This window comes from Syngnathus leptorhynchus, chromosome 4 (assembly GCF_054491065.1).
Source record: "Syngnathus leptorhynchus isolate UIUO chromosome 4, UIUO_Slep, whole genome shotgun sequence".
Classification (NCBI taxonomy): Eukaryota; Metazoa; Chordata; class Actinopteri; order Syngnathiformes; family Syngnathidae; genus Syngnathus; species Syngnathus leptorhynchus.
The window spans coordinates 4,586,234-4,611,047 of NC_141198.1; the positions used below are offsets into that span (position 1 = coordinate 4,586,234).

The window sequence follows — 24,814 nt, forward strand, 5'->3', positions numbered from 1 at the left end:
AGTCTGGATGATTGATGGAAAGACAAAGTTGTCCAGAAATAACATTAAGATAAATGCTTTAAGCACTGCATTTATGGAAAATTACATAAAAAAAAAACAACAGACTGCCATTGACATTAAACATCATTTGTCTTGTTTGAAATGCCATTTTTTTTAAATAAACTCAATACATTTCATTTGCTGCAAATATGGTTGCTTTTTATTTGTTTACTAGAATCCATTATTTTAAAATAATGAAACATCGTAAAATAACTTTCGTGGAACCTTCAAGATTGAGCTGATAAACAAAGTTATCATCATCTGTTGCATTTAATGAAATATAGTCATAACAAAAGCTCCTATAAGTAACAATAAATGTTTAGATTTCTTTCTTCTCAAGGAGGTCAACAAAGTTGACACAAACCAACTAGATATTTTCCATCATTAAATACATCACAGTGTTTAGGAGGGCAAAAACATTGCTCAAGACTAAGTCCAGAATGAGATAAAGGAAAACTGCGACCCAAAGTACATTCTTTGTCCATGGTGACTTTGTTGCTGATAAATATTTTGTATTTGCTTCTATCAGCTTCACCTGGAATCCATATATTCTTCCAAAACATCAGGACCTCCAGAACACGGATGTCAGCTGGCCTTTAGGTGGACTGATGTGCCCTTCTTGAAGCAATTTCTGTGGGTATGACATTAAAAAAAATCATCAAACCTATTACAGTTTCATTTCATAAGATTCATTAACACATTATAAATATATATATATACACACACACACACAGACACACACTCACATTAACATGAATATACGCACGCGCACACACACACACACACACACACACACACACACACACACACACACACACACACACACACACACACACACACACACACACACACACACACACACACACACAATCTCATCTGAATATGTTGATTTTTTTTCATTGTTGTTCTTAGGCATGAAACAATCTCCTTTCAACTTTCACAGTCCTAAATTGCATCTCTTCAATACGTCAATCAGATTTCATAGCTGAAAAAGTTCCAAGCCTTCAATGAATGCTTTTGTATTTGCTTTTTGCTTATTTTGAATGATAGTGATCACATGCAGAGGCTAAGTGGAAGATTGCTTCTATTACCTCAAGGAATAATCTGAGCCTGGCGACAGAACCCATCTGTCCACTGCCTGTCACCGCTTCAATCCTGGTAACAGATAACCGTAATTGGGTCATCATGCAAAACATTCAAGTGTCCCTTAGCTAGTAGCTACCAGTCCATGCGAGTATTTACCTGGGTAAGTATTGCTCTTTCAGAAGGAGGAGGACTTTCCAGAACTGGCCCTGATAGCTTTTTAACAAAGCATGACCGCAAACCTGAGGGAATCAAGAGACAAAAGAGGCATTTCAGCTTTGTTTATATCTAATCTACTAGAGTCTACTAATGTAGGCTTCCTTTTTCCAAATCGAATATGGTAGAGTAAGTAGGACTCACCTCGAGAAAGTCAAACAGCAGTGTCGCGGTGATGTCGGCAATAGGCTCCATGTTGAGCATCTGAGCCAACCAGCGCCAACCATGAGTCAAACCATGAGTGGCCATCTGAAATATAAACGATACCATTAATAAGCTGCTCTACCTTCACCTGATAAAAAACAGAAGATGCAAACAACTTGTAACTGAAACAAATGAGATGATCAAAAACATGGAAAAAAATTATTGCCAGGCATGGCTGGTCAAACGAATGAAAGAGTCCCTACCGCATGCTTGGAGTCAAATGGCCACCTCTGTTGGATGATGGCAGCATAGAGGCGGATCATGCCGGACATCCTTTTCAGGAAACTGTCTTGACCTTCAACCCCAGAGTCATCCACACGGTAACCAAGAACTCTGTTAAGCAAAAAGATAACTTTCAAAGCTGTTCTTCTGTTTTCAGTGACTGTGTATCCCACAGGGTATATACACACTGCATTGACAACAAATTAAGCGGTAATCAGAAGTAAGGGAAATTGTTTAGCAATTAATTTTGCATGGGATATGATTTGGAGCATTACAACTGCTGGAGATGTTGCATTGTTTTTGTTTTCCATCCATCCATCCATCCATCCATCCATCCATCCATCCATCCATCCATCCATCCATCCATCCATCCATCCATCCATTTTCTGAACCGCTTAGTCCCCATGGGGGTCGCGGGTGTGCATTGGGCAGTACGCGGGGGACACCCTGAACCGGTTGCCAGCCAATCGCAGGGCACACAGAGACAAACAACCATTTGCACTCGCATTCACACCAAGGGACAATTTGGAGTGCTCAATCGGCTTACCAAGCACGTTTTGGGGATGTGGGAGGAAACCGGAGTGCCCGTAGAAAACCCACATGGGCCAGGGGAGAGAACATGCAAACTCCACACAGGGAGGGACGGAGGTGGAATCGAACCCGCACCCTCCTAACTGTGAGGTGGACGTGCTACCCAGTGCTCCACCAAGGCGATTTTTTTTTTTTTTTTTTTTTTTTTTTTTTTTAAATTCCATCCTATATACAGACTGCCCTCTGCTGGGACACCAAAGTCACGATTAATCAAGTTCTTGATGGCGGTTTGCTTAATGTGTGCAGCGAGGGCAATGTGTGCGCAACACCAGGACGCGAGTATGATAGGACATTTGCGGTCATTTGCTTTGCCCCAGTGCATGGGGATTTTAATGCTAATAGCACATACCGGAATGAAATATCTTAATAGCCATGTGACATGTTGCATTAGTTATGAGTCATTAGCTTTGTTATGCATTTACTATCAGCACTGCCGGCAAAAGACAAATAGTCGGAATAAATGTGTTGGTTTGCTCACATGGCATGAGTGAAGTCATCTGACACTGCGTAGTAACACTCAGCGAATTAACATGTGACATACCATTGTAATATTTAACACCAACATTATGCAGAAAGGTTTATCGATTCAATCAGGACAGTGATTTAAAAAAAATATTCATTCATCTGAATCTTTTCCTGTTGGGAAATAACTGAAAATACGTTCAAGCCTCTAAAATTAGAGCAGTTAAACATGGCACAGAGTGTACCTGTCGCTTCGTCACTTACAGCCTTTTAATCAATGCCTGCAAGGTTTAAGGTGTACAGTGAGGCCCACACCTATGAACTGTATATAAAACAGCTTGTTGTGCGTTTTTTTTTTTTTTTAACACTTGATCCTCACATATGTACAGCTGAGCATCTTAGTTCACCACAAAGACATTATGGTAAGTTAACAAAAAAAAAAAAAAAAAAAAAAATGGTGGCGGTTGTTTATCACGTAACGTTTATCTGACTGCAAACTAATGCTGGAAATATTACTAGCTTGCAGCATGTCGCGATAGTAGGAGCCTCGACTCTTCTACACCTATATAAAAAAAAAAAAAAATAAATAAAAAAAAAAAAACACGCAAGACTCACGATCAGTCTGAACCCAGCATTAGACAAACTTTAGATGGCCAGTGTGAAAGCTGGAGTTGGGAATGTCTCTTGAGGCCAATTCGGCACAGCTCAATACAAACTATTTGATTGGCAAATGATACCTTTCTGAGCAAAATGATACAATAAGATCCTCGTTTCGACACAATATTAAAAAGATAAACATACTACAACAGAAAAAAAAGATGAACACATTTTGAACAAAACTACTGAACGTTTAGGATAAACATTCAACTATTTAGTTCATTCTTATAAGATATTCTATAATTGCTGCCACAACGCAGTGGTTTAAATTTTTTTCTTTAAAAAACTTAAGTACTGTATTCCACGATTGCTTGTCTGGCTGTGTTTACGGTCGGGGTCATGTTTCTTTTTCTTTTGCTTCTGTTTTTTGGCGGTTGACAAACAACATGAGGTGCATTACTGTCACATTTTGAAATGGAGTGTGAATGATCCTAAATGATAAATGGACTTCACTTATATAATTGCGCTTTATCTGCACCATATGGTGCTCAAAGCGCTTTACAATGCCTCACATTCAGACACATCAATATCACAACCTATGATTTAACCCTATTCTGTTCAAAAATATACATTTAAAACTTGCACAAACTCCTCTATAATGTCTAGCATTCAAAGCTATTTGCTGACCTCGGCTAATTAATTAGTTGTCTATACTTGACGAGATTCTAATACATAGCAAATGGATTGATACTGCCATCTAGTGGGGGAAAGCAAATCTATGAAATGTGACATTTGCAATTCATGGAGACTTGAAAATAATAGTATTGGATTTTTCATTAACTGATCTACAACAGGGGTCACCAACTCCAGTCCTCAATTGCCCCTCCTTAGCTAGCCTGTTTTAGATGTATCCCCATTGCAAAACAACTGATTCAAATCATTATCACGGTTTTATAGAGCTTGCTGATGAGCTGATCATTTGAATCAGATGTGTTGTAGTAGTAGGGCTGCACCTAAAACAGGCTGGATTGGAGTCCTTGAGGACCGGCATTATTGACCCTTGGTCTACAATATGACTTTTCTATTTGAAAAATATCCATATTATATAAACATTTGATATTATACAGCACTCAGGCGATGATGTCAACACGAATAACAAGTTAAGATTTGGCATGCAAGGCCAGGTACTAGACGTTGCATTGAATGTTTACAACTGGGGGAGATGAAGTGACAATGAACACGACTTACCGAAGTTTCTGGACCAAAAGGTGCATCGGATTATAAGGCGCACCTTCAATGAACGGCCCATTTTAAAACTTTGTCCATATATAAGGCGCACCGGATTATAAGGCGCATAAAATAGAAGCTATACTGCAACAAACTGCGGTTGACTTGGGTTGCAGTATGCATCCACTAGCCAATCACCAATGAGCCCTCTGTAAACAATCGCGTTACTCAAACCATCCTATAAAAGAACTGATTAAAGTACTGGTTCTGCTTACCTATGTTTCCCTTCCATATCGATCCGTAAATTTACTTGAAACATTAGCAGAGCAGCCTATTTTGACATAAAATAGCCTCACGGGTACAACAGCTATTCGGTGACGCCCCCTGACCACGGTTGCCGTAAGGCTGGTAAGCGATGCGACCTTGTAATTTACTGTAATTATTGTATTGATTGAGGTTTTTGTATCGCTCTCCTTGACAAAGGGAAAGTCAGTCAATTGGGTTTATCGTCCCAATCCTAGTGGAAGCGGTGACTGACCTCTGATATTCATCCACTGGTGTGCCATCCTTCATTCGAGGATAATGGGGGACCGCATAAGGGCATTTTTTGTGCAGGTGGCCAAGGAAGAGGTCACCAAATCGGGGGTGCAGCTGCCAGATACCTGAAGCTACCACACCAATAGGGAAGGCTGCTTCATGATGAGATGCAACTTCTTCCTCACCTTGTTTCTACGACAAATCACATGCATGACATAACATCTTCAGGTGTTTTCTTAAAAGACTCGTCTTGTGACTAGCACTCACCACAAACTTCTCAGCCACTTTGTAATACACAAAGTCCAAGCCCTGTGGGTGATGGGAGGAGGAAACTGACTTCCCACCCGACACCACTGCCTGGCCAGAGAGCAGCTTGTCAATTTTTTCAAAGATTTCTCGAAGCCGAGATCCAGAATTGGAGGAGATTTGACTGATGGGTATAGTCGCGGCTTTCTGGAGCTCCAATTTCAGTCTCTTTGTCTACATGAAGAGAAATGACGACACAGTAAGGAGGCATTCAGACAATGTTAGGTCTCTGAGAAATTGCTGAAGTGCATAAACTAACCTGGACATCTTTTGATGAGCTGAGTTGTTCAATGGACTGAGTGCACTGAGTAAGGGAATCCTGCAGCTCCTTGTACCATTTCAGCGTGGTGTCATCTGCATCGTTTTGCAGCCCTATTGGACGACATGACTGTAGTGTCAAACATTCCGCTCAAAGTTAACAGCAGAATTCCGTAAAATGACAATGGAAATGTGCAGTACTTTGAAAAAGTATTTGTTCCACTTCCTGCATGGTACCAGTTTTTTTTTGGGGGGTGGGGGCAGGGCATATTTAATAACAGATTTCAACATCTCAGATCCTCAAACCAATTGTATTATCTCATATAACCAATCCAAGAAAATATAAAATGCTTCAATTACTCCCTGGACCAATGGTCGTACCACCCTCTGCAACAAGGACTAAAATCAAATTTTTCTCAAGTATTGTAGTGGTTTTTGCCTTGGAACTTTACCAAGGATGCCAATTTTGGGTTAGTCTTTCTTATGGTTGAGTCCTGAACACTGACCTTAACTGAGGTTTAATGAATCGTATGTAAATGAATGCAAACTTTTCTTCTTGTGCACTTCAATACATTGGCAAATCAATTGTTTTTGTATTGCCCCTAGCCTTCCAGACACCATTAAAAAACCCTCTGGTGTTTGTTTTTTCTAATAATTTAATGTCTGTGTTTTGGGTGTTCAATTTCCCACCTTGCTTATGCGCTTTCTCTTTGGCTAACTGCTCCGCCTTCTTTTGCTCTTCCTGCTGAATCTTCAGCTCCACCAGCTTCCTGTGGGACTCTGCCAACTCTTTCTTCTTCTCCTCCTCCTGAGCTTCGGCTGCTTCTTCCTGCATCAAGCGGATCTGATTCCTCATTTCATGTAGGGCCCGCTCAGCCTCAGTCATGTCTTCCACAGTGGGATATTGTCCCTGTGAAGATAACAGAATGAATCAGACAAGTCTCTGAGGGGTTCTTAATAGCTTGATTTCTTTGAAACACTGTTCACGTTTTAGAAAACTATTTGTTTCAACACAAGTCCTAACACCCAGTTCCAGGCATTTAGGTTTTATATTTAGAACAGGGATGGGCAATGTTTGAGCCAATGAAAAATGTAATACCACAGGAAGGCAGACACAGACCCTCCAACCATACACTGTAATGAAGAAGTACGTGTCATGTCCTCAACCAGAGGTGGGCATTTTGTACTAGGCCCGGAAAAGTCCGTCTATCCCGGCCAGACGCCCATTTCGCGGACGAAGGAAGAGGGACAAGAAAGTTCCAAAAAGGACGGACTAGGGAGTCTGGAATGACGGAAATGAGTACGGAAGGTTGCCCAGGTCGCGAACGGAGGACCGACCGGCAAAATTGGGTTAAGTGCCCACTTCTGGCCTCTATCGATCTCATAAGAACACAAATAAAAATGTGTCATTGGATTGATAAGCATTTGGGGAGATTTTATTCTTTCTAACTTTATTGACAATCAATGTTGCATTTATACGGTAACCAGTCATTTGGAGAACTGTAGTATTATTTACATTATTTGCCGACGGATATTTGCGCTTCGTCGCCAGTGCTTTTAAGGAGGGTTCCTCTAGGCCATGGTTTGGCTTTTTTGCTAGAGTGGCTAACACAACTCTCCGTTTAAACCTGTTATTGGTGAACGGGCGAAAGGGGAGCGCGCACCAGTTTTCCGAAGCTGAGCCGTGATAGGACTTGAGACCTGGTAACTGTGATTTATTTTTTCTCTTTCCAGTCGACAGCAAGTGGGAAAACAACCATCCCATGAGATAGATAAAAATAGGTGGATCTTGTTGCTTAATTCATATTCCATAAACGCAATATTAATCAAAATGCTGTGTTTAGACTAGAGGGTACACGTACAACATTATTGTCAAGAAGATTTGGGGTTGACTTCCCCTTTAAATTCGTCACGTCATCATCCCAAATAAAGATATTTTTAGTGTAATGCGGTTGTATGACTAAAGGTTTTACACTGACCTCTGCTGTCTTTCGAACAATCTCTGACACCTGGGAGCACAGTTGGTTCCCACGCATGCTGTAGGTGCCAAGACTTGCTGACAGGACAGTGGTTTGAGTTTGGGCAGAGGACTCCAGTAGCTGATTGAGCTGTAAGATCTCTTCTTGAATGGAGTTGAGATTCCGCAGCCTGTCTTTGCCTTCAGCCAGCCGCTGCCGCTCCAGCTCCGCTTCCCTCAGACGCTGCTGCTCTACCTCCCTCAGGCGGAGATTCTGGATCTTTGGGTCAGAGGACAAGACCAACATGGAAATTTACACACTGTTTTTTAAATGTATGTATATGTATGTGTGTGTGTGTATGTGTGTATGTGTGTATGTATGTATGTATGTATGTATGTATGTATGTATGTATGTATGTATGTATGTATGTATGTATGTATGTATGTATGTATGTATGTATGTATGTATGTATGTATGTATGTATAGACTGGTCACATTGTGAAAATACCTTCAATCTGTGGCGTTGCTCTTCCTTCAATTTCTCTTGACGTCCAATGCTCTCTTTTGTTCTACAATGGAGACAAATCAAAAACCATAAAAAGAAAGCCACGCGGACACACTTTTAAACATTGGTCAGGTAATCTCACTCTCTTTCCATCATATCCCGCATGCTCTGGTACTCTTGTCTCTGTTTTAATTCCATGAGCTCCTCATAGCGCTTCAGCTGCTCTGACTCAGTACTTGCCACCATCATCACCAGCTTCTCTTGCAGCTCCTGACGCGCTCTGAACGCCATCTGATCCACACAAAAATTGTATCCGCCATTAGCAATAATTCTGTTGCAAAACAGTGTTAGGGTTTTACACTGCAAAAAGTGTCCAACTAACAATAAAAAGGGACCATTTTACAAATTGATTTAACATGATTATGAACAATTGCCCCCACAAAAACTAATAATTTTTATTTAAAACAAATTGCATGGGGAAAAGAAAAAGATTAGGTTGGGACCTTTGCTTTTTTATGTTGCTCCTCTTCAAACCTAATAATGCGTCCAGCCATCGCCATGGCTTCAGGGGAGAGCAGAGAGATGGTCGAGGACAAGCGACAGGTGAGTTCATCTGCTTTGTTTTCTGGAGGCTGATTGTTCCCATCATGAGTCTGATGAAAAAAAAAAAGAGTGACACGACTTCCAAATATAATAACTCATTCACGTAATCACGTATTCATCATTAAATAACAATTCTCAAATGTTGGAGAACAAAAGAGACAAGCTTTGATATATTGGACATTTTTATCAATTTATTTAAAACACCCACAACAAACGTTGTGCCAAGTAAAACACTGTCAAATAAAATTATATAGATTTGATTTAATCTTCAGAACTTGCCTGTTCATGTTCAGTCTTCGAAGATAGTGTTGTATTGTCTTTTGATATCACGTCACGGCTCGATCCAGTGAAAGACACAGGCGTAAGGCCAGGGCTGGACTGATCGGTATAACTCAAACCATCAGCGTTTTGTGGAGATTGGGAGTTGAGTTTTTGCAGTATGACCCCAGACTGCGATGATAAACTGATCGAATCTTGATAACCTGACAAAATGTCCTGCAAAGCACATACACACGTATATAGAAAATACACAACAACGCCACAAAACAAAATAAATTAAATACTGCACGGTTGAAGTGATTAACGGAAATTAACTGAATTGGATTGGTTTAAAAGAAGCTTTTCGGAAAGTTACCTTGAACTAGTTTCATGAATGATTGCGTTTCAGAGGTACACATCAAAATACTTTCATTGCAGAACTTTTGAGCATGCTGTACTGTATTAGTGGTGTCATCTTTCTCGTGGCCAGTTAAGATTTTTTTCTAATCGCATGAGTGAATGAATGTGCAATGCATTAACACGTTCTCCCACCTAAATAAACGTGCAAATCTGATATGATACCAATAAGATGACGAAAATTGCGGTGAATCGACACCCGACCAAAAGTTGAGCTAAACTAAAAAAAAATAATAATACATTTTCACACCCACCTCACCCCTTGCCGACCAATACGGATTGAACGTGATCCTTCCCTTTGGTGAATTTTTAAGAGCCTGTAACGTTTCCCAACGGTCACTTGGCATGGTGAATGAACGTAAAAACAAGTTTAAAATATAAAACAAACTAAAAGATACACAGCAAGACAATCCTACACGGTCGCCTCAGCGATCTTCAGTGCGCATGCGCAGGGTTCGACCATATTTGATGACTAAGTACGGCATCCACAATAGAACATAATAGGTGGCGCGCATTCCTAAAAAAAAGCTTGACGTACGTAAAAAAAAATGTGCATGAAAATGTACTAAATTTTCATAGCGTCTTGGTGCAAAAGTCAAATTATAATGAATGAATGAATGAATGAATGAATGAATGAATGAATGGAATGACGGATGAAAAACCCCATCCATCCATCTTCTTCCGCTTATCCGGGGTCGAGTCAGGGGGGCAGCAGCTTTGGAAGGGACTCCCATACTTCCCTCTCCCCAGCCACTTCATCCAGCTCATCCCGGGGAATCCCAAGGCATTCCCAGGCCAGCTGAGAGTCATAGTCGTCCCCGGGGTCTCCTACCGGTGGGACATGCCCGGAACACCTCCCCAGGGAGGCGTCCAGGAGGCATCCTGATGAGATGCCCGAGCCACCTCATCTGGCTCCTCTCAACGTGGAGGAGCAGCGGCTCTACTCCAAGTCTCTCCCGGATGACTGAGCTTCTCACCCTATCTCTAAGGGAGAGCCCGGACACCCTGCGGAGGAAACTCATTTCGGCCGCTTGTATCCTGGATCTCGTTCTTTCGGTCACGACCCATTGCTCGTGACCACAGGTGAGGGTAGGATGAATAACTCAAAATTACAATTTCATAACAATACTCTAGTAAATGTACTTTGATAATGTCCACAACTGTATGCTTTATCCTTGTTGGTTGTTTCATGCTGGACTACAGTTTGAGAGCTGGAACTGTAGTGTTGATGGTCATGATGAGAGCCATTATAGAGGAGAGTCATTTGAAGAAAAGAAAAAAAATATTCTACCGTCGTGGACTAAGTTTTAGTGCTGATATATTTTACATAAAGACCTATGTATAAGTGCCCATGTTCAGCTCACTGGAGTATCGCTTTAAAGTGTTCCCCATCCATACATAAGCGCTGAAAGCTTTGTGTTTTATTCTTCATTATGTTTTTCTCTTTTTTTGTTTTTAATATTTGATCCCAGTATTTATGATTATCTTCTGTAATGTTACCTACTAATTGGTTGGAGTTTTGATTCAGTACATATTGTAATTTAAGAGAACAAAACTGTATCTATGTTAGGGGAAAAAATAGACTGGCATGTACAATATTAAGGGAGCAGAGGTGTGGAAGTGTGGAGGTGTTCTTGTGTTGTAATGTCTTCTGCAACAGTGAATACATTCTGGAAAACTAAAATGCAGCCTCTTGGTTTGTGCTCTATCCATGCCCGATCACACAAGCAGAATGTTTTGAAACAAGGAATACACGAAATGTCCAATTAATACGTTTGTCTAAATCACTTTGAAACCAATTGCTACCACAGCCTAAAAATGTGTGACATGTTCTGTACATTATTAAATTACCATTCAATGTTAGAGTATCTCTGAATTTAAATTGACATATACGATCACTAATAGATGTCAAAGTCTTTGAAACCTGGCTGTCATTAGATGGATAGTTGGATGAATATGATACTCTAGTCTACCCAAGAGGGAAATCCAGCAAAATACTGAAACCTCAGCCCAATGTTATCAATGCAGTATGCAAATGCATGTAGTACATCATTTCCTTCAGCTGTGTAGGGAAAGAGCAGTAGATCCTGCACCCAAAAAAGTAAATTTAATAACTATCTTGTAAGACAAAAGCAAAGCCACTACCAGAAAATATCCAAAACTTATTTAGGAAACAGGAGGAATCTCAAACATAAGAACAACCTTAAAAGGTTTATGAATATTTATAACCGGGGTCAAACTATGGAATAGTCTAAGTGAGGAACTCTAGCAAAGTCCAAATATCCACCAGTTTAAAAAAAAAGTACAAATATATGTTGTTTAGCGGGTACAAGTGTCACGTGTGAGTTTTATCTTATTTTAACTTTGTTATACCTTGACCCATCAGTAGAATCCATATCAACATAGCGTGTTTAGCTCCTTGTTTGTCCCATTATTAATCTCTTTGTGTGTGTGTCTATTGTTGTGAGATGGGAGGAGGGCTGGACGATTTATTGTTTTTGAATCCAAATCGGGATTTCAGAGAAGGCAATCTGGTGATTGTCAACCCCTTAGTTTTTGAGCCTGACCGATCCAGAATCTGCTGTTAACACATAAAATCGGTCTCACCAATCAGAAACAGCATGCCACTCAATCACGTGACGCATGCATTTATTAATTAAGTATTGATACTCGATGAGCGTAGTCCATAACCAATTGCTACTTATGAAAGTATCGATATTGCAATACCACAGAACCAATATGCCAAAAACTACTCAATTCCAATCCAATGCATACTGACATGAATACAAAATGATATTGGGCATGAAAGCAAACTTGGGTTATTATTATTTTAAGTTCCAAATGTGCATTAAAATTGTTAAATTCAGCACATCATTATCAAACAATTTCTACCATCTTCAATCTTCTGAGATGAGTAAAAATACTCTTACGGTCGTGATGTACTGTGAATTAATGAATTGCATCCCTTTGCCCTGACACTCCCTGAAGTGGATCGTTATCGCATTTAGGGGATGCACTTTGGCACCAGGCAATCTGTAGTTCTACAGCCATATTTGTAGATAATGTTGGTCTTATCAAAATCTCCCTCTCACAAAAAAAAAGCCAAAGTCCAGGAAGCAAGACTTGGACTCTCGGACTTATTGGTCACAAAATGATTCTAGTCACTCAGGCAGTCGTACTGAGGCTCTCTGAGTGAACGTTGAAAGCTTGAAGGCTGAGGAGGTATCTTCATCAGGACCATGGCAAGCCACGTTGAGGCCAGTCTCGAATGTCCGGCCTGTTTGGAGCTCTTTAAAGATCCTGTCATGCTGCCGTGTAGTCACAGCATCTGCAAAGACTGTCTCCAAAAATGGCGGAAGCAGAAAAGCAGTTACTCCTGTCCAGTCTGTAGAACAGAGGTTTCGTCCATGGATATGCCTAAGAACTTGGCACTGAGGAACGTGTGTGAGGCTTTTTCACTAGCCTCAACCGAGTCGAAGGACATCCCCAGCTTCTGCCAAGAGTGTCTCCAGAAAAGGTCGGAGCCGAAAGGCTTTTCGTCGATGGATACAGACTTGAACTTTGCACTGAAAATTGCAACACGAGTGCAGCTTCTTCACAAGCCTCAATCGAGTCGAAGGACATCTGCAGCTTGCACAAGAAGAAACTCGAGCTCTTCTGTTTGGACCACCAGGAGCTTGTGTGCCTCGTTTGCAGAGATGCAGAAACCCACGATGGGCATAAGATCCGTCCGATTGATGAAGTTGCAAAAGGTAACAAAAAGAAACTCCAGGAAGTCCTGCAGGATGCAAAGGAAAGTCTGAAAGATTATACCGAGAGAAGGGACAACTGCATTGAACAATCAGCATACATCAAAGTCCAGAGGGAGCATGTGGAAAGCAAGATTAAGAAGGACTTTGAGGAGCTTTGTCACTTCCTGCAGCTTGAGGAGGAGGCTAGGTTGTCTGCTCTGAGGGAGGAAGAGAAGAACAAAACTCAGATGATGAAGCAGGAAATTGAAGCTCTCAGCACAGACATAGCCGCTCTCTCAGACATGATCAGAACCGCAGAGGAGCAGCTGATGTCTGACAACCTTTCCTTCATGAATGACTTCCAGACTTTGATGACCAGAATGCAGAAGCTGCCCAACAAGCCAGAGCAGCTCCCAAGGGGATTTCTCCTGGATGAAGCCAAACACGTGGGCAACCTCAAGTTCACCGCGTGGAAACGACTGAAGGAGATTGTTTCCTACAGTCCCATCATTCTGGACCCTAACACAGCCAGTCGAGGACTTAGTCTGTCTGAAGATCTGACCAGCGTGAGAACTGGTGACGAACAGCAGCGTCCCCAAAATCCAGAGAGGTCTTCGATGAACATTGTTTTCGGTTCTGCTTTGGACTTGGGGACGAACACCTGGGATGTTGAGGTGGGAGACAACACTTACTGGGAGCTGGGGGTGATGTTTGGTGGAGTCATGTTTTGTATCGCATTTCAAGATGAGAAATACAGAATTCTCCCGGAACGATTAAAAACATGGTATCCGTCTGTGAAACTGAAGAGGATCCGGGTTCACGTGGACACTAACAAAAGATCACTTTCATTCACCGAATCTCAAACAAATACTTTTCTGTATCAAACAAATCTTCCCGATTGGACAAATTCATCCGGCGACATGAAAATAGTCCCCTGCTTTTTGACCGAGGATAAAAATCCTCTGAAAATAATTGCAGTTTCGCCTTGTGTTACGATTCAAAATCAATAATGATGTCAGAGATTATTTTTTTTTTGGACTGTTCGATGTTTGCCCAAGACACTACGACATCATGAGGCGCGACTGTCAAAATTAGACTCGCCCACATGAGAATGCTTCTCTGGAGTGTTAACATTGTGCGGGTGCAGAAGGTGGGAAAAATGTTTGACACCTCGTTAGACAATTAACGAGCACCTTTAATTATATATTTTTTTGTTTGTTTAGAAGTGTGTGTCAAAAGCAAGCTGAAGAATATGATGTGAATTTGTCAATGTCCTAACTGTGTGCTCACGAGTTTACCATTTGTCATTTTGTAAATAAAAAGAGGAAGCATGACTCACCTAAATGCTAGATGCTTTGAATTTTTTTAATCACACGGTAGTAAATAATTATGTGTTTATTTTGGTGGATGACAATGGTAGTAGTTAATTGCAGCCCAGCCTAAGGACAGTGTCAAGGACAAGTCAACTTGTCTACCAGCTGATCGGGTAGATGGGGTTGTCAGCTGATCAGTTGACAAGTAGACTTGTCCTTGATACTGAAAGAATGACAATGAAAAAATAGGATATGGTTTATTGCTGGGTCACCAAGGTACAGAGGTCCACTCATAAAACTTTATAACTGCCATGTGTTTTTTTTCATGAATTGTGAGAAGTACATTTGATTCATGGGGTGGCTCTGATGCTTTTATAATGATGTACTGAAAGGAAGCACACCATTGTTACGTTTACTAATTTGTATTCTATTGGTGTTGAGTGGCATGTATATTTTATTTGCACCAATAAATGTGTACTTTTAGTATCGAAAAAAAAAAGTTTATCGTTGTCATGGTTTTGGCATCTAATTTGGCCCACATGCAGAACACACTCAGGACTCCGAGGAGAACTTTAAGTGTTTATTGGAGAGCTGAGGGTCCAGGACAGTAACAGAACTGGTCCTGAAAGAAGGTGGAGAGAGCGAAGTACTGCGAGGGAGGAGTGGATTCTGCCAGGAGGTCAGCAGGGTGGATCCAGGAGCTGGAAGACAGCAATAGAGTTTGTCAGATCACTCGATAGGAACGCGCCGGAGGGCGAACCACTGGTTTAGATAAAGGTGTGAGAGCTAAAAAGCTATGCTTCTTCTCACTCCTTTCCGAATGTCTTTTTTTTTCTCTCTTTTTTCCTCTCTTCGTGTTTATTTTGCCTCCTCGATTTCAGTTGGTTTTATGCAGGGAATTTGTCTGTTAGCAAACGGGAAGCTCGGTATTGTTTGTGTATTTGAATGTTCGAAATAAAGGTCGTCAAACAAATAAACAAACAACAAACAATCAAACAAACAAACAAACAAACAAACAAACAAACAAACAAACAAACAAACAAACAAACAAACAAACAACAAACAAACAAACAAACAAACAAACAAACAAACAAACAACAAACAAAACAAAAAAAACAAACAAACAAACAAATTATAGAAAGAAAGCGTACTAGAGAGCTCAAAATTGAGATTCACCATACAAAGTACTGTATTATGATCACATCCGAGCAATCATGCTCTAATCATGTTATACCATTGAGCTAAAATGGCAGAGTTGACAAATGCTACTGCATAATTTGGTTTATGTGCAATGTTTTCTTCTAACATACCAGCTACAACACTGGGTCAGTGAACAGCCTGGAAATGTCGCACCCCCATGCATAATGGAAAAAACAACAACTGGGATTTGGTGGTACATCAGGCCATTTTATAGAAAGTGTGTCCTGCGTCATACTGACAGATGGAGTGCTTGTGAAATGTGCGTGAAGGTCAGTTGTGGTACATAGCTTTTTGGATCAATAATTATAGGTAAAGCAATGGGTTGTCAGAAGAATGACCTAACGAGTGATGGATGGCTTGTGTGTGCTGGGTGACTATTTTTAGCTGGACTCTTCCGTTGATTGGTGCTCCAACATTGATTGCATAGTTGAAAGGCAGATCTGCAACAGCATTTTAAAAAACGGGTGTATTATGGTGTGCCACTGATGGCAAACCATTATGGCCATAAATACTATGCCACTTCTTTGATTTCAAAACAACGGGTTCCTCTCAAGTGACACCTATGCAGGAGAGCTTTTGTATTATTTTTACACAGGCACTTTGATTACTGTCTCAAGGGGCTCTTGAAGTCCCAGTCTCCCCCTTTGTCCTCCTGTAAATGACCGACCCAATAAGATCTGAGTGAGAGTGATAGTAGAATCAGTGAGCATGTGCAGAAATATGTATTTAATGGATTGTATGAAGCAATATCAACTTCGTGTAAAATACCGTTTGGGAAGACATACATAGGAAGGAATTTTGAACTTTATGACGATGGACCTCTGTCGCTGGAGTGTAATCTTGCTAAGCAAGAATACATCACAGAAAATAACCAAATTTTATTTCAACAAATACTGGCTCATCATATGGACAAGGTACATCCAGAAAACAATACCAACAGCATATATGAAATACCATGCCTATCATGCAATAAATCATACACTGGGGAAATGATGGAGGAGCTTTATTTCAACAAAGAAGGAACATAAAACCGTGTGAGGAGGCAAAAAAAAAAAGAATAAAAGAAAGGCACAAAAGGAACACGTCAGCCATCACCGATCACTTGTAAAAGGGGATATCACATCATGGGCTGGAAAAAGACGAGAGCCATCCGCACGGAAGACAATAGACATAAGCGCATGATCAGGGATGCTACTGAGATCAGGAAGCGAGGCCCGACAACCATTAATAAGGACAAGAGAGCATACATGCTCTCTAGCGCCTGGTAGAGACCACCTCAAATATGACAGGTGAGCCATACCCTGATAAAGACGATTCACACACGATCACGTGACCGCCCCAAAACCTCAGTTGAAACATGTCAGGTCCATCCATCTATTTTCAACATAACTTATTCCGATCATGGTAGCAGAAAAGGACACTTATGGAGTGAGGGAGAAACAAACTGGCTTTTTTCTGTGGTGAGTGACATCAATATAATTGTTCTACTGACAGTTGAAAGTAACAAGCAGAAATGACGTCTATTTGGGTCATGACGTCTGTGTATCGCCATTTCAAACAGGATATTTAAATGTGTGAGTAACTCTGTCCTTTCAGGCATGTAAACGAGTTATTCTGAATATATCAGAAACAGGAATTTTGACCCGAACCTGAATATAAACTGCACATAAACGTCATTGTGTGTTCCTACTGTATTGCATGCATGTTTTGAACTTGAGCTCCCGAAATGGGAAATGGATGGATAACGTTTTGACTTCTTCCACACAAACAAATAAGGCAGGGGTGTGAGTTATTCCTCCGTACTTATAGCAATCTATTATCGATTTGATGACACTGGAAGTAGTCGGACGTGATACAACTACTGTGTGGTACCTCTCTACCCACAGGTTATGTGCCCAGGACTCGACTGAAACTTGGACTCTTTATGACCAGGAAGATGTTGCAGTGTACTTTGAGTCTGGTGAGAATAAATGGGAGGGAGCAAATGGTTCGTGTAATGAGTCCGGGGTCTACTGAGATGAAGAACTGCTGTTGGAGTAGACTCAATAATGGGGATGATACGATATGAAATGCAGAGGATGATAGTTTTGGGTCACTTGAAAATGAAACTGAAAATGAAACACGACGAGGATGGTGAAAGAGTTGTCATTGAAGTGAAAAATGCAGATGCATATGTCGTTTGTGCTGCTGATGTGAGAGGTGGCAGATTCATCATGGATGAAAGGCATTGTAAAAATTAAGGCAATACATGGCTCGCCTGGCAAGGTCAGACTCAACGCTCTACCAATAATTGGGTTGGCACATTTCTGGGGCGGGGCAAAGCTGAGCAAACAAGACAGTTCAAAAGAACTATTTAGCGAAGAGCAGACTTGATGCCGAAGAATAAAATAATTCTTTTCAAATACATGCTTCCAGTGATGTCAGCTGCTGGGGCTTCCTACCTTGTGTATTTAAAACTGATTTAATGCTGAATGAAACTGACTATTGTCTCACCCTCGCACCATTTTAAATGAGGATGGAATTCTGCTGCCCAAGAGCGACGTCGCACACTTCACAGCAAGTAAACAAATTCCATTGGATACTTTGTTCATGAAAAACATGAATTTGCGTACATTTTATTTTATATTTTCACTGATTCACTGATCATCTGAGAGAGAGATTTGCTCACATTACCCTTAATCATATCCTATTAACTATTGACTCGTTGACTGCCATCTCAGTTAAACTGGATCTTTGACGTCCATAGCCGGCATCGGCAGTGAATGAGTTAATAAGTAATAATATTTATGTTAAGGAACTGTTTATGCTAATGATTTCTCACAACAAAACGGATAAATATGAACACAAAACACTTTATTTCTATAAATCTTTGCGAGTGTTTACATTTTCAACTTATCACTGTACACATAATTTCTCAAAATTCACAATGTTCCATCACTGATGAACTATTTTTGGAAAAGACACATGGGCCTCTTGTATAGTCCTTGGTGCCTGCACACAAGACAGACGAGTGTACAACTACACTAAAAGATATTCTTCTAGAAATGATAAAACTAATCTGGGTCGGAAGATTCTCTTGTGATGTAAGCACTTCAAATTATAACGGCTTCGACGTCCATCGGAGTTTGAATGACTGGCCAATCCATGATTAACCACTTTGTTTGTGTGGGAGGAGACAGGTAGAAACTCTAGGTCTCTTACAGGTTATGTTCACAGAGTAAGTTACCGCAGTAACTGACCCAGAGTTTAAATTACCTCTCTTTCTAGAACGGATAACTCAGAGTTTTCCTCATCTCAGAGTACTGAAAGTTTTCACATAACCCGCTTTCTGGAATACCCATCTGAGCGACATCATTAAACCCTAAGGCAGGGGTGTCCAAACGTTTTGCAACGAGGGCCGGATTTGATAAAGTGTAGGGGCCCGGGGGCCTATCGTTTTTTCTGACATTTTTTAACTACAAAAATGTCATGCAAATACAGTTACAAAACAATTTTCAGTGCCACAATTGTCTTTATTTTCCAAATGACAAAATAACCAAATATAAGCCACTCAGGCAGATGTGAACAACTCTAAAACACAAATTCTGCCTTTCATTCACATCTGAAGAGTCAGATAACATTGAACAAACTTCATGAAATACCTTAAGTTTACATGAGTTTAAAATTATTTTTGCCTCATGAACATTTTAAACAGGAGTTATAGGTAATGCAAAGTTGTCTGTGATTATTAAAACTTAAAACAAGTGAATTTTGTCCTTGTCATTTACAATATCTTTCAGAAAGTAATAGTTTGTGTCACGTCTACAGGTTCATAACATCAACATACTGTAACCCTAAACCTGTTAGCTTTTCGTATGTGTTAGCATGTATAGTCTGGTATCTTCTCTTTAGGTTGAAATCCTTAAACAAGGCAACCTTTACAAATTAGACAAACACAATTGCCTTGATTTTCAGTAAAGAAGTATTGTAATTCCCATCTCTCTTGAAAGCGCCGTCCCTCAATGTCAACTTTCCTCGTTTACTTTCCAGTCGGCATGGCAGAAAGGAGCGGAGAGGGGTTCGCGGCATGGATGCAGACTGATATTATTAAAGTGGCGCTGCCACCTTTTAGTAAAAGGAGGAATTATAGTTTCAAGTTTCATTATTTTGTTTTATTTAGTTTAACAGTGCAGGCGGGCCATAAATAATACATTATAAGACCGAAGATGCGGGCCGTATGAAATCTGACCAGGGGCTGGATTTGGCCCGCGGGCCGGACTTTTGATCCGCCTGCCCTAAGTGAACTCAACTAAGTTCTAAAAAAAAAGAAGTGCCATCAGTATCACTACTGAATGATTTCAACACGGCACTGATGAGTATCCCTACCAAGTAGATTATCGAGACCAATCTGAATGGGCGATGTGGCAAGTTGTGCAACCTACCAAACTTTTGTTCTGACCAATCATGGCAGGCAAGGTTACATAACACCCACTCTGATTCAACTTTTCTGGTTGAGCAGTTACTGATGCAATTTTAATGCCATAATCGCAAAAACCTTTGGAGTTCAAACCAATGTCATGCATGACATCAGACATGATGATCAGCGATGATTGTAAGCTCAGTTCATTGAGCATCAGATGATAAATTCTGGGCAGTCTGCTTTTTGAGCATTTAGGGGCACCACTCCATCAAGAACAAGACACGATGACAAACTGTGTGAAACTGAAGTTTAATGAACAGAAGCTCAACAATTATTTCTCTCACACAGAGTCACCAACTATGCACATTTACCAATGTGTTATTGCTCTTCTAGATGTTCAGATGCAATACATAAGCACCTTATATTCAATCAAAATAGGAATTCAAAAGTGAGCTACCCAATTTTCTATCTTCAATCACAGTTTATGAGAACATAGCGGGAATAGCTGCTGCGTATCTCTACTTATTGTCTCTACTCATTGGCTTTTCAATGACAGAGATGCTAAACCCATACATGCAGGCATTTCGGTTTGTGTTAAATTGATCTGTGTGTTCCCGTGTAAATGCTCAAAGGTCAGTCTTTAGATTGCTCTACTGAAGTGAAGCTCAGTTTGATTTATATTTTCACTTATCAAGTCTCTGGACATTGAGATCTGCATTACTTTGCACATATTTGTGAAGAGACATCCAAAAAGATTGCCAGGGTCTTCTTTACACGACTTTGGAATGACGCTTGTTCGTCTCTTTAAAATGTATCTGTTGCGATACATCTTCCAATAACTCTATATATTGATAGTTATTTCTGTCATGTACAACAGCCCAAATTATTCATACCCTGGCCAAATTTTGAGTGAAAGTAATTTTCCAATGAGGCGAATGCGTATATATTTTAGCTGAGAATGACACAAGAATGTGAGAAGACGTTTAAAGAGGTATTCACAAATATTTTCACCATTTTCTATTCTACTCTACGTAATTGTATCATATTTTACAGTTGTTAGTTGCTGTAGTTTGGTACATTATGGTTTAGATTTTTCTCAAAATACGGTCATAAACGATGTTAATAATGTTCCCTTGCGTTATAAAATGATGAATAATGAATGGTCAGAAAATACATTGAAGAAACACAAATTAATGTTGGCATTTTGGCCAATGGGTAAATAATTTCATCAAACCATTTTGTCTGGCCTCTAATGAAATTGTATAAAATGATGTTCATCTTTTCTCTGTCAGAATTATTATTATTACTAATCAATACCTGCAGCAGCAGGGTTATATTGATAGCATAATTCAGGATGCTGCACCGATAGTTGCATGGCCAAGTGATTGGGCTCTGAGGCTTGACTTAAGAGCCATAAGTAAGCTGAGTGAACACAATTCTAAATCTTTCTTTATTGGTCATCAGAAATGAAGAATTGTCTTGGACAATGTCATAACTTTTAAATGCTAATTAACGGAATCATTATACGAGGCTTCAATTGATGTATTGCTATGGAATAATAATTCTAGACTTTGTGAACACACACATTTCATCAAGAAGCAATAACATGATATACATTGACAATTGTTTAGTTTGCCCATTACAGTGAAGCAGAGATTATTTCTATTACTAAAGACAGACAAGACAAGCGTGTGTGTTTACATAACATTATGCTAAAACCAATCAACACAAAAAACAAACAGCTTCATCTTTGCCCAAAATGTAGATCCTAAACTACAAGGCAGTGGAGCCTTTTGTACAGAAACATTATATAGATTGATGATTTCACACCGAACATCTTTTGTGACATTACTCAATGTATAGATTAAAACAAAATTGGTCATCATTACTTGATTTAAACAAGCTCACAAAAAACCTTTAGACCTAAATATTTGACTGCCAATGTGAGTGGTGTCTCTAATGTTACGTCCTTTGAAACAGGATGTCAATCTAATGTCCAACTGATCCAACACGTTTTATCATCAAATAGTCAAACAGTGTGAACCAAGGTTATTTCCAAGACCAAGAGCGCGTCTTTCCAGTCACTGTGCCATCTATATGCATATAACTGGCTTAAAAAGAGCAATGATACTTTTTTAGTCGCATAGTGCTGCCAAAGTGACCTTGAAATAATAAAGTTACTTGACTGAAAACTTGATTTTTAAAGTAACTTAGTTACTAAGTAAGAAAAACGCAAAGTAACCGGTAATATTTTTAAAAGGAACTGCAGTTAGATTACTAATGAAATAGTAATCTAAGATTACAAGTTATTTAAAATGAGCGCCAATTTTGAGTCACCCGTTCCTAATTTGGAGTAACGTGTTGTCGCTCGTCACTGGCAACACTGGTCGCGTAGGAAAAAAAAAAAATTGGGGACTCTCAGTAAGTTATCTGGAGACCTAAAAGAAAATCTTACCTTTTTGTGCAAAAATCTGTTAAAATATTGGTGGGAACACGCTTTTCTGACACAATGAATACCTCTAATGAAATAGTCATGATGGATTTTTTTGTCTTTCTAAATACACAAACCAGTGTAGTACAACAATACTTCACAAAAGTATAATCATTGACACATTTTCAGTATATGCAACACTCACAATACACAAGAAATACTCTCGTGGACAGTGTCAATGTTGAGGAACATAAAAATTATGTTTTTGTTCCAGCATCATATTATATTGTTATTCATTCACTTTCAAGGGAGTCAAACCAGAAATTTGCATTTCTTCATTGTCATTCAACATAAGCGTCCACTCGAGTGCATACATACCGCATGTGTGCATCGAATAAATAAATGACCTCATTTCCCTCACCCGCACAAAATGCAATCAAATCAAAAGAGGTGAATAGAGGCAAGGTAATACTCTATTTTCAGACCATCTCAACAAGAAGAGATGGATCAATGTACTGTCGAAGTCACTTTAGTTGACACAGCACCAATTGCCTGATAACATCAGTCGCTATGCTACACATCGCTATGCACTTTTTCTTATTGTATGTTATAAGTAAATCCATCTAGTAGCTTTGATCTCATAATATTCTATAAGTAGTATTTGGTCATTTAACACTGACTTATTCAGCTGTACACAAGGCATTGCTGGATAAAAGAGATTCACTTAGCAATGTACAATATTCAGTTACAAAACATGTTTGATCATGTCGACTACAAGCCCAAGTGTAACATGAATAATTTACTGAAAGTCATCTCAATTTGGCTGAATAGGCTTTCACCTCTGCTATGTGTAATATGGACGGCACATTTATCTGCAAGACAAGGGTAGATCTGTTATATTTGCTATTAATCACAAATATGTTGTTATTGACAGCCACTAAGATTCTCTTCACTTTGAGGCTACTCTCAAATTCATAAAAATAATACTGAAAATCACATATGCTCTCCGATAGTTAAAAGTATTAGTGCGATGATCTACTAATATACCACTTGCTTATGAACTGTGTTGACACTTGCATGCAATATAAACACATGTATAATCACCCGCTGAACAGCTCCAGAAAAAAATAGTTTGTGCTGTTGCAGCAGGTGAATATAATATTGTAATGCTACACAAGATAGAGCGCTACTACAAGTGTCTTGTCTGGCAAGACGGGTCTAAAAATGTAGAGAATGACCAACTCTAACTGTTGGACCATCCTGCTTGAAGTGTGTGCTGTATGAAGGCCTCAGGACCAAATGTGAGTAGTGAATCAAAGTCAAAGTATCAAACACTGGCTTTATCCTGAGTTACTACAACAGTCTGTACTAAATATAATAATATAAATAAATAAATAAATAAATAGGTTATCAAGTAATTAAAAAATAGTTACGTTTAATTTATTAATAAGACTAAATATTAGTTCATTTTTAATAACAGCAGAGCGATGCTGGAATTCTATTCTCCGATGCTCCAATAAGCACTTGCTTATCTAAAGAAATGAAACAAGCCTCCACCTTAAAAAGGATGTTTAAAAGTGAGAAAATAAAAATCACCTTCAGTAAGAAGGAACTGCGTATTCTTCGGCCGCTCTTTAAGTAAGCTTTCTCCACACACTCGAAAATCTAACTAGAGTTAGAATTTTCTGACACATTTGGGCTTAAGATGAAAAGTCCTTTTCTTCTTCCCCATTAACTTGTCTTTCTCATTCTACTTTCTCTGAAAGATTAGCAGGAAGGGTAAGAGGATCGAGGAGAGAGGGTAACCCACTGAAGCTGAATCTACTCGGGCCCTCTGTCCCTTCAGGAGAGAGCAATAAATCCCAGCTGAGCTGGTGCTGCTGCTCCGACTCTACCTCCGAGCTGCTCTGAGGGCCATTCCACAGCCTCCGTCACAGCACATAGGCTCAGGTATGAGACAACTGGCCAACAAGCCAGAAAATGGAGCTTCATCATCACAGCAGGTCGTCGTAGTCCATCATTTTCGAGTGCTGGCGGCTTTTCCACAGACGAAACAAGCGGAAGTTAAAGTACATCTCAATCATCTCTTTACCTAGAGAGAAAAGAAAAATCAAAAAATGCCGATTAGAAAACTTTTGGAGAAGCCGACTCCATCACGGTTGGGTCACACTTGCAAAGTAAGGTATAGCATTAACAAGTTAAATATAAGATTATGGTTAATGTCATTATTCATGTCCGATGATGATTTGTTTTCCTT

The 24,814-nt window shown here is 39.8% G+C and overlaps 3 protein-coding genes across 13 annotated transcripts in view; 1 reads left to right on the plus strand and 2 right to left on the minus strand.

The window, feature by feature from the left end:
• Positions 1-54: 54 nt before the first annotated feature.
• Positions 55-9,950, minus strand: gle1 (GLE1 RNA export mediator). Its single transcript, XM_085910791.1, has 15 exons — positions 9,738-9,950; positions 9,088-9,303; positions 8,709-8,858; positions 8,348-8,496; positions 8,209-8,269; positions 7,722-7,979; positions 6,433-6,652; positions 5,744-5,856; positions 5,446-5,658; positions 5,180-5,370; positions 1,746-1,875; positions 1,483-1,587; positions 1,282-1,364; positions 1,131-1,194; positions 55-670 (listed from the first exon to the last, which is right to left on the minus strand). The coding sequence occupies exons 1-15, from the start codon at positions 9,828-9,830 to the stop codon at positions 602-604; spliced, it is 2,115 nt and encodes a 704-aa protein (XP_085766917.1). The 5' UTR covers positions 9,831-9,950; the 3' UTR covers positions 55-601.
• Positions 9,951-12,722: 2,772 nt separating this feature from the next.
• Positions 12,723-14,224, plus strand: LOC147057684 (E3 ubiquitin-protein ligase TRIM35-like). Of its 9 annotated transcripts, none has more exons than XM_085910092.1 (3): positions 12,753-12,932; positions 12,974-13,000; positions 13,097-14,224. In XM_085910092.1, the coding sequence occupies exons 1-3, from the start codon at positions 12,789-12,791 to the stop codon at positions 14,222-14,224; spliced, it is 1,299 nt and encodes a 432-aa protein (XP_085766218.1). In that variant the 5' UTR covers positions 12,753-12,788. The 9 variants fall into 9 exon arrangements, with proteins under 9 accessions (XP_085766215.1, XP_085766211.1, XP_085766210.1 ...); XM_085910093.1 differs by having other exon boundaries at position 12,987; positions 13,074-14,224; XM_085910089.1 differs by having other exon boundaries at positions 12,723-12,985; positions 13,114-14,224.
• Positions 14,225-24,551: 10,327 nt separating this feature from the next.
• The window catches only part of nsmfb (NMDA receptor synaptonuclear signaling and neuronal migration factor b), a 31,400-nt gene continuing 31,137 nt past the window's right edge, over positions 24,552-24,814 (minus strand). For all 3 annotated transcript variants that reach the window (XM_085910489.1, XM_085910487.1, XM_085910488.1), the window contains one exon: positions 24,552-24,649. In XM_085910489.1, coding sequence (XP_085766615.1) covers positions 24,552-24,649 — 98 coding nt within the window. The remainder of the gene's footprint in view (positions 24,650-24,814) is intronic.